The sequence below is a fragment of the Euwallacea similis genome, chromosome 16, assembly GCF_039881205.1.
Source record: "Euwallacea similis isolate ESF13 chromosome 16, ESF131.1, whole genome shotgun sequence".
In the NCBI taxonomy this organism is placed as follows: domain Eukaryota; kingdom Metazoa; phylum Arthropoda; class Insecta; order Coleoptera; family Curculionidae; genus Euwallacea; species Euwallacea similis.
The window spans coordinates 3,033,738-3,046,821 of NC_089624.1; the positions used below are offsets into that span (position 1 = coordinate 3,033,738).

A 13,084-nucleotide genomic window follows, 5' to 3' on the forward strand; every position below is an offset into this window, starting at 1 on the left:
GTAGAAATACAGTAAACAGGTGGTTTAATGAAAAAAGAGTTCAGTACGATATATTATTAGTTTATTGAGTACACGCTGAAGTTATTGCATTTTCTTTCGTGTTATTTTCAGAGATATTTGCTCGATCATAAATTTTTAAATACAAATCTGGATTTTCTGTTTTAATATTAAAGTAACCATTATTTCCAATTCAATGCTCTATCACACGATTGCATGTTTCGATGTATCTTTGGGAAGAAACCATCATGAGGATTATTATCACATCACACTATCGAAGAACGTGATAATCCAAATATAAATTTTGGTTAAGCTGGCCATAAATTTTCGATAAAAATGCCTGGTGATGCCCCTGTTTTCAAAGAAAAAACGTCAAAACATGCAGTCGTGTGAGAGATGTTTGAATTGGGGATAAAAACTGTAAAAATTCGACAAAAATCCAGGACCGTACTTAAAAAAATTAAGTTCAATGCTAATATCTTAGAATCTAATTAGAAAAAATGTATTAACGTCAGAGTTTATTTAGGCCATAAAAAACTTATGACTTTCGGCATAAATAAATTTTTTCCCAACGTTTCGCAAATCAAATGAAATCGGGCAACCCCATATCCGAATCTTAGTTTTCACTAAGTATTACAACTCTCGTTTTAGTCGAGCGACCTCTTAACTCGTACGGTTCAGGAAGATAGCAATGGAAAGCCATGGGAATTGGTTTGTCCTACATATAAAATAGGATAAAATGCGTTAGTAATAAAGCAACAAAATACTATTAAAAATTCGTATAATTCCTTCTAGCAGAAATGCTACCATCATAGCCTATGGTCCTCATTATTATTACGCAATGTAAAAAATTGTAAACATCCAAATCTAAGACACCATGTTACTTACTGAGACTCATTTGCCTTCATTATTTGTAATTGTATATGTTGAAGGTGCAGAGTGAAGCATTTAAGGAATGATAACCCTGTTTGGGACATTCCATTCTTAAGCTGTTAATCATCTAGTAATTGAGCTTTAATTAGCCTCACCCTCCATATCTTTATTACGGTGCTATAATATAAATTACTACCAATTAACAAAATAATTATATTTATGAAGCAATTGAATATAAATAAAAATATACTGTTGTTGGTCAAAAGTCGTATAAATAATAATTCTAAAAACGAAACCTGTACACAGGAGTTGAACTAACAATCCTAAAAATCACACGTAAAAATACAAAAATTTTACAAAATTATACAAAAATACAAATATAAACATACGCTAACGTAAGATTTGGAAAGGTCTATGTGGGGAACTCGAATCATTTTTGTAGAGAACTAAACAATTTCAAAGATTTCATTCAATCACATGTGACTTACGAATAATACCTGGATATTCAGTACAAGTTCTCCGTAATTTATTAATAGTTTATTTCATTTCCAAGTAGGAGCTTATAACTTAAAGTTATGATTTAAATTTTTTGCCAAACGACAATTTTCTGATTTCGCCTCGTTGAAAATGTAACAAAATCTAAAACAAGCTCCCATCATCTTGTTCCCGATTATATCTCCTCAGTCACACCCTTACTGAATTCTTCCAGTGCTCACGTTGATAACAACCCTTTCCCTACTGTCCTCCCGATTAACACTGTTTCTCCTAGGAGGAGAGTTTCCGGGATGAATTCGACTCTTCTTACTCCTCTTAAATTTGGCGACGTCTTCTCCAAACACATCTCCTGTGCGGAGAGCTGAAATCAGATCGTCGAACTCTCCTGCTTTCGAAGAATCTCCGTTCTTGAGGGTGATGTTCTTGTTTATGGCTGAGAGAATCCCTTCTGCAATGAAATTATGTATGTATGTTTGAAAATTCATTTTACAATTTTAGAAATATGTTACCTCGACTGTGTTTTCGCTCTAAAGTAAGCTTCTTCAGTTGCTCTTCTTGTTTGGCTCTTTTCTCCTCCTCTTCTTGTCTCTTTTTCATGTTTTCATTGTCCTGCTTTGCCTCCATGAAGGCAGTCAAAAAGGTATCAAACACTCCAAAAAATTCGTCGGGTTGAGCATTTGAGGCTTCTTCACCAAATAGACGAACCGCCCTTTCAAATCGCGTCTGTAAAGAATGAGTTCAAGTTAGTATTTTGTGTTGATCAATCTTTTTCAATCTTCAAGAAGCTGAAGTAGAGAAAAATTGGTCGAATTGCTTGAGATGCCTATTTCTAGATTAAGTAGACAAGGTGTGCATATAAGATATTTTGGGTTCAAATTTTAAATTGACAGAAATAGAAAAATGCAGAAACATTCAACTTCACCTTCATGTCTTGGTACTGATCTTCGACCTCTGCAAGTCTACAAGTGGCCGTAGCTTGGAACTCCCTCATTACAGGAACAAATTTATCATTCGCTAATGGACTCTGACTTCTATGGAACTCTATTTCCCTGGTAACATCCTTGAGTCCTGCCCTGAGTTGAGCCATATCCTTGCTCAGTTCTCCCAGTGACACTTTAGCCGCAATCCTCACGTGAGGGACATCCTCGTCTAGCCGCAAAATATCCTTAAACTGTCAATCAAATTTAGTTATTGCCTCGTACATTCTAAGCTGGAGAGTTTACCTTCTTTTGTAAGATCTGCACCAAGTAATGGAGCAAAGTAGTGCCTTTGGCAGAACTGCTCTTGGTGTCAGCTAGGCGGTTCAGGGAAGCCAGTCTAAATCCAGAAGCATTGCCTCTAGCCCCCCTATTCATGTAATTTCCCAGAGCCAAGACGATTTCCAAAAGTCTTCTAAGTCTTCTAGATCTGGATACTTCTCTTGAAGCTTCCATGACACTAGTTATCCTCGGAAGAATTTCATTTAAAGTGACTTGGAAGCGCTTTTTGTAGTGCAAACTGCGCAGCCTTTGCTCATAGTGAGGAACTCTACAAATAGAGTTGATGAGTTTCTTGAAAGGAATTGACCTTTGATTAAGTATTACTTGGATATTTCGTACAAAAATCTATCAGCTCGAGCTAGAGAGTCGATTTCGTCGCTATGCTCTTCCAGCAAACCGCACTCCTCAGGTGTTGGAGTGAACTTCAATAACTGTTCCACCATGTCGATGGGTAAGTTCTCCTTGCTGTCCATACTGAGGATGGTCTTGATAATGTCCTCGTCCGACATTTTCAGCTTGGAAAGCAGGATTGTGCAGTTTTGAGCTCGTCGACTATCGATCACCGAAAGGATTTTAGTTTTGTTTTTGCCCAATTGCCGGAGATCTTCTATTGAACCGTCATTCTGGAATCGGTTCATATTAATGTGGATTCATATTCATCATTAATACTTACCGCTACTCCATTTTTCTGGTAAGCGCAGAATAGTCTATCAATACAGTCTAACTCCATGGTGTTGTACAATTTAGTGTCATCCAGTTCACTCCAAATCGTCCCAGTGAGTTTGATATCAGGGATTTTCGACCAATTGAAGGATTTCAGTGGGTTTGAGGGTTGTGGAACATTTTTCTTCACCACTTCCACCTACAGTATAACAATTCTATTAAATGAAACGAATAAAGATTGAAATTACCTTTAAGGGTTCAGTAGGAGCCAGGCCCGTAAGTGGAAGAGGAGGTGCCATCTGGCCTGGAGGTGGAGGAGGCGGTGCCAGAGGTGGCGGAGGTGGCGGTATCACTACTGGTGATTCTTTTTTAAGGTCGCCTGAAGAATTAATGTCTACGATGGTCTTGTTTAAACCTATGGCTTTGGTATCGTCTGGAATGCTTCCGGAATTAACTAAGCGTTCTGAAATATCTTTTTTAGAATTTGGGAAAGGTTGCAAATACTGTACTTGCCTAATCTGAACCGTTCCCCTCGCTCGCAGTTCACTTGCCTATCTAATTCTGCAGCCTTATACTCCATTTCGTTGAGCTTTTGCCTTGTTTCTATGTGGAGAGCTGTTTCTTTCTCTAATCTTTCTTTTACCCTTAAAATTTTTGATGTTGCATTCGTTTCCAAGCAATGAAATTTGAAGTTAAATTCTAAATCAAATATCTTCAAAACCATTAATTTTACTACAATTGAACAGCTTTTCTACTTTGAACTGGTCTCTTCATTCAAAAGAGAAGCTTGTTCAATTAACATTTTCTAGAATCACCGCGTTGGATCACAAGATATAGATAGATATAAGATATAAGATATAAGATAATTTTGAATTTGGTCTTTACTTTTCATAGTTTATCAATCTGTCAATTATGGAATACTGCAGAAGTAAAAATTTACCTGGACAAACTTGACTCAATGTCCTCTTTCTCTTGAGTTCTTTGGTCTAACTCTTGCTCCTTCTTAGCAAGCCTGACAGACATATCAGAGTTCTCCTTCTCCAGTTCTTCCGCCTTTTTCCGGGCAGCCACTAATTCCTCTTCTTTAGCTAACAAATGTACCAAGTCCTTAACGTTGATATTCAAAGGTGACACATCTGGGTCTTTCTGGCCTAAAAGGTCCTCAAATAATTACACTGAACTGATAAAGTTGAATTAACCAACCGTTTTCATCACCATGCTGCAAAATGATCTGCTGTACTATACGATCGAATAACAGCCAGTGCTGAGGATGTGATCCATAGTCCAGAGGTAAAAGTAAGCAATGCTCAAGCATTGAGAGTAAATGAGGATAAGCAGCAGTATGGCTCAGTTTCCTTCTGATCAAATCGAACATAGCAGTGGCACTTTTGGTGTCCACGTGCTCCTGTTCGAACTTCCTCGAAAGTTCCTTCTCATCCTCGTTTCGAACCATCTCGAAAAAATCCAGATGCCGATCCAAAGTCTCGTTTTCGTGCAATCGTAACTTATCAATGACCGGCTGAATTCCCAACAACAGGAATTCGTATCTCAAATGCAGTCTAAACTCAAGATTTTCCTGACCAAGGCCATAATTGAGAACAGCGTTGACAAAGGACATTATGGCAGTTTTCAAGTTAACTTCGTCTCTGTAGATACCGGTAGATCTATCTAGGTCGTTGATGATGCCCTGGAATCGCGCCCTCTCGAATGCGAATTTTTGGTAATGGTGCATGGCATCCAGAACCTTTTTGTGCCCGCCTGGTACCAGGCACACCGCACCCAAAATCTCGAGAACTGCTATTTTCGTTTTGATATTTTCGGTGCTTAAAGATTGGGCGATTGTGTTGATGCTCGTTGGGTGGGCGAGCACGTGTGCCCTACCAGTCTGCGATGTTCAAAAATTGAGAAATTTTAGAATTTTTTAAGTACAATAAATGTACGGGTTAAGCTCAATGGTTATATGGTATCAATGGTACAATAACATTGTGACAAAATATGGGAGACCGTCCCAGTACACTTCTGATTTCGATGAAATTTTAATCGTACATTTTTAAATTGAACTTCTTAATTTTATCAAATTACTTTCATTACTTCATTAGATTAAACTCGATATTATACCCGACATTTTTCATAGAAAACCAGTAGCATAACATGTGTAAAGTGAATGTAGAGTAAAAAGCATTAAAAAAATTTGACTTTTTTTAAAGAATTTATAGCAATGGCAAAATACCAGTGGCGAAGCACAACCAATTTTACTATAGGAAATTTTCAGTTTGCATACGAACTTTGAAAATTCCAAAAAGAGATTCGAACTCGAAGAACGTGCCCCATTACTGGAATGGCTAATATTCGTCTTCTAAATACATACCGAGTTATTCATTAGAGCTTTGACACAGCCAATAATACTAGTATGGATGGAACTTTGGGCTGTAGAGTAGTCCATCGCCGACAGGTAGTCCAAAAGAACCTGTAAGCCTTCCAATTCGATAAACTTGATGACGAAACTGTGCGTCGATGTCCTAAGGGCGGTTTTGAGTGCGTCTATTTGCTTCGTTTTTAGTCGGATCTCTTCCTCTTCAATATATGGCTCTGGGTATTTTTCCTAAGAGTGAAATGTTCATTATCTCACCATCAATGAAAAAAGTGAAATCATCCTTACAGTGGCTAGGGATTTCAGTCTTTCAATGTAGTCTTCAGGGGCTGTCGTGTGGTCTGTCGTATCCTCTCCACCTTTCTGAGAGCAATAGATCTGCCACTTTTTCTGAGGAGGGAGGCTCAACATGGCGGCCTTATTCGGGGCGGTCAGATCTAGTTCGTCCTGAGACGAAGAGTTTAAAGTTATTTTTCTCGGATAATACATCGAAATTTCTTTCTTCATTTAGAGGAAGACAATATCATCTTTCCTTCCAATTCATAAACATACAATTTACAGTACGTACGAGTAACAAGTGAAGAAATAGAACAGGAATAGTGGAGGGAAAACAGAACATCGGTCATAGAAAAGAACAGACACACATCTCCGAAGGAGGGTACTTCATTTTATTTTTCGTTGTGTAAAAATCGTTGTATATTTATTTCATCCTACATGAATGACTTGGATGATGTATTGATGTACCAAATGCTATTCACATAAACAATGAAAGCCCTGATAAGGAAAGTAACTGAAGAAAGTATACGTCATGGCCAGGCCCAAATTTTTGATTATTACAACTGACACGGCACCATAAGGAGATTTTTCTCGTATGTTTTGTAATCAGATCAGCATCGGCAAACCAAATGAATGACGAATTCTTCGCGGTTGGACTTCGACTTTCACACCGCGTGTTGAGATTTTCGATCATCGTTTTGAATGCAATGAGTCAAATATTTGACACGAGTGTTAAATCATCTAAGATGCGTAAACAAGATTTGTATTCGAGGTCTTTACATACCCCACTTTCGACCAAAATACGTATGCCTGGTAAGCGGATATCTTCGAGATATTGCCAACTCTTACAATTTTTTATTTTTCTTCAGATTAAACTAAAACTTCCAGGTCAGCCCAAAAATGTTGAACAAAATCTCATTTTATATACCATATCGGGGTGGCAAAAATATGGGAAAAAAGATGCCACGTGGTGTTAGGGGGGAGTGATAGGTCTATTTAACTTAACTTACTTACGAAAATAGTTTAACTTTGCGTTAGAAGGCTGTTAATTCTGTGGGATTCACAAGGGATTTTTGCAGATTTAGATACCATGGAACTTTTGTGGATCATAGATATTCACATTGATCTTTAAAATATCTTCCATATAGATCTTTTGGGAACTGAGATTTTCTTGAAACTTTCTAAAAGAGATTATCGCATATTTTTGAAAATTATTGAAATTTTTAATGTTGATTTTTACGCGATTTTGTTTTGGGATTTTTCAGGAATTCAATCGATCAACAATTTCAAAAACAACAAATAATTTTATGGATTTTTCGACTCTTAGAAATTGCTTTTGGATTTTCTAGGGAAAATCTAGACATCTTTGGGCTTTCCAAGATTTGATCTTTTTTGTAAAGATCTTCTCGCCCTATTTTTTGGCAATTTGAAGCGATTCTGTTTTCATATATTGGTTTAGGAAATGTTCAATATATTTTTGAAGGTATCGGGTGAGTTTGAAATTGATACAGTTTTAAGTGATTTTTTTATACATCTGGAGATTTTCGAAAATCTTATTTAAGTTTCACATGGTTTTAATATGCGTGAGGTAATTTGCGCGTATCTAATAGCTATTTCTATTTATATCTTCATACTTTTCAAAGGACTTTTGGGAACTCATCCGATTATCAAGGAAGTTTTATAGGGTTTGTTGCCCTATTTATTGCAATTAACACGAAAATAGAAGAAATAAAAATAGATATTATAAGTAAAGAAATTATAAGCGAGGCACCTGCTTTTATAGGGACGTCATATCATCATCATTCCATCATCTGAATGGTCAAATTTTCCCGACTTTTTCCGAAAATTTCTAAAACAGAGGTAACATTAACTAAGTTCTATCTCACTGAGTGCTTTTACCCCGTAAATTCTATGCCCCACGAAGCAGCTCGTTCTTTTCATCTCAAATAAATACTTTGAGATGATTATCTATCTTATTTCCTGCAGCAATTGTCGAACACCAATTTTCATTCCCATGAATCAAATAAGAGCTAATCGGGGTTTAAAAGCATGCGATCAATAATCGAAAGGCGCTATTATCGAAAACTATTCCTAACTGCCGGTAAATCAATATAAACGATACTCGCCACGATCTAGATAACTGAAGAATCTCTTTGTTCTTGGACAGGAAGAAATGAAGAAAGATTATCTAATGTTTTTCTTGGCCAATGAACGTGAAGCACCTGCTACCACCAATAATAATTATTATTACAATTAAATTGCATAATGCACAGGCCGAGGTAACGGATTAGATGATCTGTTGTTACGTTGCTAGTTCAAGTATTGATTTAGATGTTGAAAGTCATTAACCTTGTTGGGTAAGAGAGTATTCGAATTTTGGAACAGTTCCTAGTTTTAATTGGGTATTTACACATTTTTGTTAATAATAGTGCTTATAATGACCTTGGCAAACATACAAGACGCGACTGATAATGATGAACTTTCTCACTTCCAGGAAATTACACCTCGCGCAAAAATTAACGCAATGACCGTTTAAGATATACAGTAATTAATAATAATGTTTATATTTTTTAATCGTCTTTGAACCGAAACTGGCATACTGAATAAATTTGTTTTATTTTCTATACAAGGTAAATCATAAAAAAATCCGAAAAAATGTTTTACGGGATAGAAACTTGAAATTTCATTGATGGCTTATCTTTGAATTCTAAGCAACTTTTCATAATACATGTTTTCTCTAAAATTAAAAATAAAGGTAGTTTACGCATGGGCCATTTTCATATTTTTTGATTCTCCTCCATATGAAATGAGAGATACAAATTTTGTAAACTGCGTTTTAAGTTTGCAAGAATGCACAAACTTTTATCAAGAATAAAATTCTCTGATAAATTCAAATTAAAAAAAATCCCATACGGTGCGTACTTCTGCCGATTACTCTGTACTTTTAATTTAACTGCAGTTTAGCAGAAAAGGCTTTAAAATGTGGAGATCTACCAAAGGGCGTGAGGACAATTTACCAAAAATATTTTCAAAGTGTTAGCATTTCCGGTTCTACCGGAAGTACATGTCGACTTTCTTAGTATAAACGGAACACCCTCTATATTAGTAAATTTTTGGATTCTCCTTAAAATCTGACAATATTTTGTGATACATGCGCTATGTTAATTGCCAACTGATTTTGCCTTTTCGAGGGTATAATAGAACGGTTTAAGTTAGTACAAAAACTTGTTACACTCCTATTTAAAATTTTCGAGAAAAACATAAATACGTAATTTGACACATGTCGACAATGTGAAAAATGTTTGACACCTGTCAAATTTCCAAATGATGCTCTCAGACAGGTATCACGAAATTTTAAAACCTTGTCTACAAGAACTTTTTCAATAATCAACAGTTTCCGGGTAACGTATACAGTTTCCGCACAAACAATTGAAACAGGGAAGTTTCCGACAAATCGCTGTGAATTCCTAAATGATAAACCAACAGTGAATGTAGTAAAAAAATAATTAGGGAAACTGCAAAATCGTAACACATGAAGTTTTAAAAAACCCGGGATAATGGCTGTCTTGGACATAGAAAGCACTTTCAATAGTATGGAACAACCTTCAATTGATTGGTATTATTATTTGTTTTCAAAGAGAATAATAATCAAAATAAAGAAATGTCAAAATCGTGAAAAAATTTTATGTCCACAAATTGAGGATGTTGGATTACGTTTTCTTCAAGGAGATGGGACCGGTTACACCGCAAGATTCAGCACGTACAGTTTCGAGATAATTCTCCAAATTATCGTTTCAACGAACATAATTCCTTAGCTAGCGAGGCCTCAGGATGTTTCAGCTACGCATTATTTTCTATGGCGATGTAATTAAAAAAAGAACTGTTTAGCAAATAAACCTAAAAATATATAAGAACTGAATGAAGACAAACATAAGACAACACGATGAAGGGATGAATGGCATTCCATGGTTGCCCAGAGGGTACTAGCAGGGTTGAACAATTGAAAATCTATTCTTTATTTGCCCAAAAATTTGGTACCAGCAAGATACATGTCTATCGTTCTTTTTTGCGCTTAATGAGCTAACCTAAGGTATGATTGCTTAAATAACAAATTCCAGAATAACAACCTTAAAAAGGAATAAAAAATCGTTGCTTCTATGTAGAGGAAACAACTACCATAACCACGGCAATATATCCAAATGCCACATTAAAAAATAATTTATAACCTATTAGATAGTTCTCATGAGCATTAAATCACGCAAAAAGTAATAATGACTGAGCTACAAAAACCGATCGCCTCAAACATCTGTCGTCGCCATATTTACGCTACTCACCTCTGGGTACTGCAATACGCGGAAATTATTTAGTACGCGACTATGCAAGAATCTTTCTAATTTGCCATTAACATATTGCCATATGGCGTTTATGCTTCACGCGGATTCTTTTGTCCACTTTGAAGACATTTCTAAAATTGTCTTCATTTTTTTTATGAAGGTACCTGCGGTGCGGCGGTTCAGATTGCGATAATTAATTATGTTCATTAAAACTCACCACAAGTTCGGCGAACTTGATGTCAAGTTCCTCTTGGCAAGGCATTGGTTGGGTGGGGGTGATTGCCTGGAGTTTCCCGGTGTTTTCCACAATATAGGTGATTTCTGGAGGCTCATCGTCCTGCAAGAGAGTCAAGATCAAGTTCGTTTGGACGGAGAGCCGCAGATGGTTATGGATTAAAATTCTCTGTTAGTTTATTTTTGACCAACGCCGTATCGTAAAGACCGTTATAAATGGGCGCTGAGTGTAGAAACTGGTAGCCGTCTCGTCACAGTTCATAAATATTTCTCAAATTAATTTAAATAAAAAGCAAATACTAGATATCCATTAGATCTAATAATAACCGCAATAAAAAAATTTCTCCGCTGATTAAGCTGGGAGGAATGCTATTTGAATACTAATAGTCAATAGCACCTTTTGTTTATTGTTCGTTTTTTAATTAAAAAAGGTTTGGCTGAAATGATATGGGCGTTCTTTCTCAGCTTATTGTATCCGACATTCTTTCCCTCATGACCTTCGTCTTACTTCATCCCCCTCCAAGGCTCGAAAATGCAACTTCTCGATCAAATTTAATCACTTTTCCCATTCCAAACCCACAGCTACACAACTCTTCCAGCGCTAATCTGCGCTCATATGCGTGTTTCCAATACCAACATGGACCATCATAATTTAAATTTTAAATTAAGTATTTCACACGTTATAATAACTGTAAACGTTAAGCCAATTTTTAATGCTTATTTGGATAATAGAATTTCGACAAATTGCTGAAATGTATCTTATCGGGCCCCACTAATGAGGTAAAAGTGAAACCATCGCGGTTGTTGGTCTCAGAAGAGCTGGATGTATGAATTTGTTACATTATTCAGACGGCGATTTCCACGTTTCGATTGCATTCGGTAAATACTTTATACATAATAGTATGCAAAGCCTTTGACCTACATTGTGTGGTGAAATAAGTTAATTCGACTATTAATTTACAATCACGGAAAGGCTTGTCGTGTGCAAACACCTCGAGGTTTACCCAAAGCAGTATAATTTTCAACGGTCTTCAACGAAGATGTTAACGTAACAATTCGAACTTGTATCTCAATTTTCGAGCTTGAAAAAAGAAACGGTTAAAAATGCCCATAGACTTTTAGTTCTGTACAGTAGAGAAGTTTTTTCAATCCATTTCCAAAGCGTTAGCGCAGACTTAAGATTAAGAAGCTTTTCGGAAGGTTTAGTGCCATCCAGAATGCCTTAAATGCGATCACTTTTTCAAACTTTAAACGAATGTTATTGAAGAAGAGTTTCAAATAGTTCTCGGAATCCTTGGCTGAGGATGAATTTACGGCAATTTCCAGGCCTTTACAATCTCGTTTTGAAAGCTTTTTAAAGAGCTATTAAATAGATCTTCTAAGTCAATCACAGTTTTAAGTCTCTCTTACACAATTTTATCAGTGAGCAACTGCCACTGTAATTTTTTGCTAATTGCATTGCTTAAGCGGAGAGTTTATTAACATGAGGGAGGTGGGAGGGAATATTCGTCAATATTTGCCTACTGAAGATCTTTTAAGGAAAGTGATCAGTTTGATTTCCCCAAGTGTTTCAAGGATAATTGCACATTCATTTTCCACTTCATCAGAGAACTTTTAAAAGATTTTTTAAAGTATTGACTTTCTCAAGTATTTTAATAGCAGATTTGCAATCAAATTAAGAAATCAACTCGGCATGTGACCCTCAGAAAAATTTCTAGTCGACCAGTATGTATGTAAAGGAAAGTCGTAAGGGATGATTCTTGAAGGTTTTCAATTTCAACTTAATTTAATACTTGAGAATCCATTAGAAAACTAACTTTCAGCTGAGTTGAGTTACATCAAGGTGACTAATGCCAATCGGGATAAATTAGCTCGGCCTTCGCTGGGGAGGAAAAGAGGATGGACGTCTCAGTCTGTAAACCATATCCATCCTTCCTCTAGATCTATTCATTATAAAGTGATTTAAATGTTGTGAATTTAGTGAGTTTTTGTTACCCTCAATTTTTTAAATTTAAATTTTGAAAATCAGCTACTGAACTTTTTCCAACAGTGGATTTTTAAAGATTGGAGGAACAATACTTTATAATTAATAACCATGGAAGTTTTGAGGTCATTTGTGTATGGAAAAAAAAATTTTTTAGCTTAAATTTGGCCTAGAAGGAATATTGAATGAGAAAAAAACACAAAAAATTTGGAAATTGACCTCCAGGAAAAAAATTCCCTGTTGCCCGATCTGATGTCATCATATGAATAAAATCAAAGGATTCTACATGTGCATTCATGGATTCAACAACGAGACGAGACATTGATATTTTTAGTCATCAACACGTTAAATAGAAAATTTTTATCAACACGTTATGTACAATTTGCGGCAATAACTAGGTAAATGTGTCCATAGAGATTGATGAACTTGAAAGGAAATTGCGAGCATTCGAAAAAAATGATTAGAAATCCTTAGTAAAGTTCAAGTTTATGTACGCGTGAGCAAATAAGCTTTTAAGGTTTATGTGCTATGCAAATCACCTGTCTAAATGCGTGTATGTATATGTAGCAAAAGGTAAAAGTGCCTACTGACAAGCAAA

General features: G+C 36.0%; 1 protein-coding gene across 1 annotated transcript in view; it reads right to left on the reverse strand.

Annotated features, from left to right (window-relative positions):
- Nucleotides 1-768: 768 nt before the first annotated feature.
- The window catches only part of DAAM (disheveled-associated activator of morphogenesis-like protein), a 33,780-nt gene continuing 21,464 nt past the window's right edge, over nucleotides 769-13,084 (reverse strand). The window contains exons 3-15 of the mRNA XM_066397667.1: nucleotides 10,486-10,605; nucleotides 5,947-6,105; nucleotides 5,656-5,889; nucleotides 4,491-5,172; nucleotides 4,228-4,438; nucleotides 3,801-3,931; nucleotides 3,536-3,750; nucleotides 3,298-3,486; nucleotides 2,949-3,247; nucleotides 2,589-2,892; nucleotides 2,288-2,536; nucleotides 1,875-2,088; nucleotides 769-1,813 (exon numbers count right to left, since the gene is read on the reverse strand). Coding sequence (XP_066253764.1) covers nucleotides 1,563-1,813; nucleotides 1,875-2,088; nucleotides 2,288-2,536; nucleotides 2,589-2,892; nucleotides 2,949-3,247; nucleotides 3,298-3,486; nucleotides 3,536-3,750; nucleotides 3,801-3,931; nucleotides 4,228-4,438; nucleotides 4,491-5,172; nucleotides 5,656-5,889; nucleotides 5,947-6,105; nucleotides 10,486-10,605 — 3,258 coding nt within the window. The 3' untranslated portion in view covers nucleotides 769-1,562. The remainder of the gene's footprint in view (nucleotides 1,814-1,874; nucleotides 2,089-2,287; nucleotides 2,537-2,588; nucleotides 2,893-2,948; nucleotides 3,248-3,297; nucleotides 3,487-3,535; nucleotides 3,751-3,800; nucleotides 3,932-4,227; nucleotides 4,439-4,490; nucleotides 5,173-5,655; nucleotides 5,890-5,946; nucleotides 6,106-10,485; nucleotides 10,606-13,084) is intronic.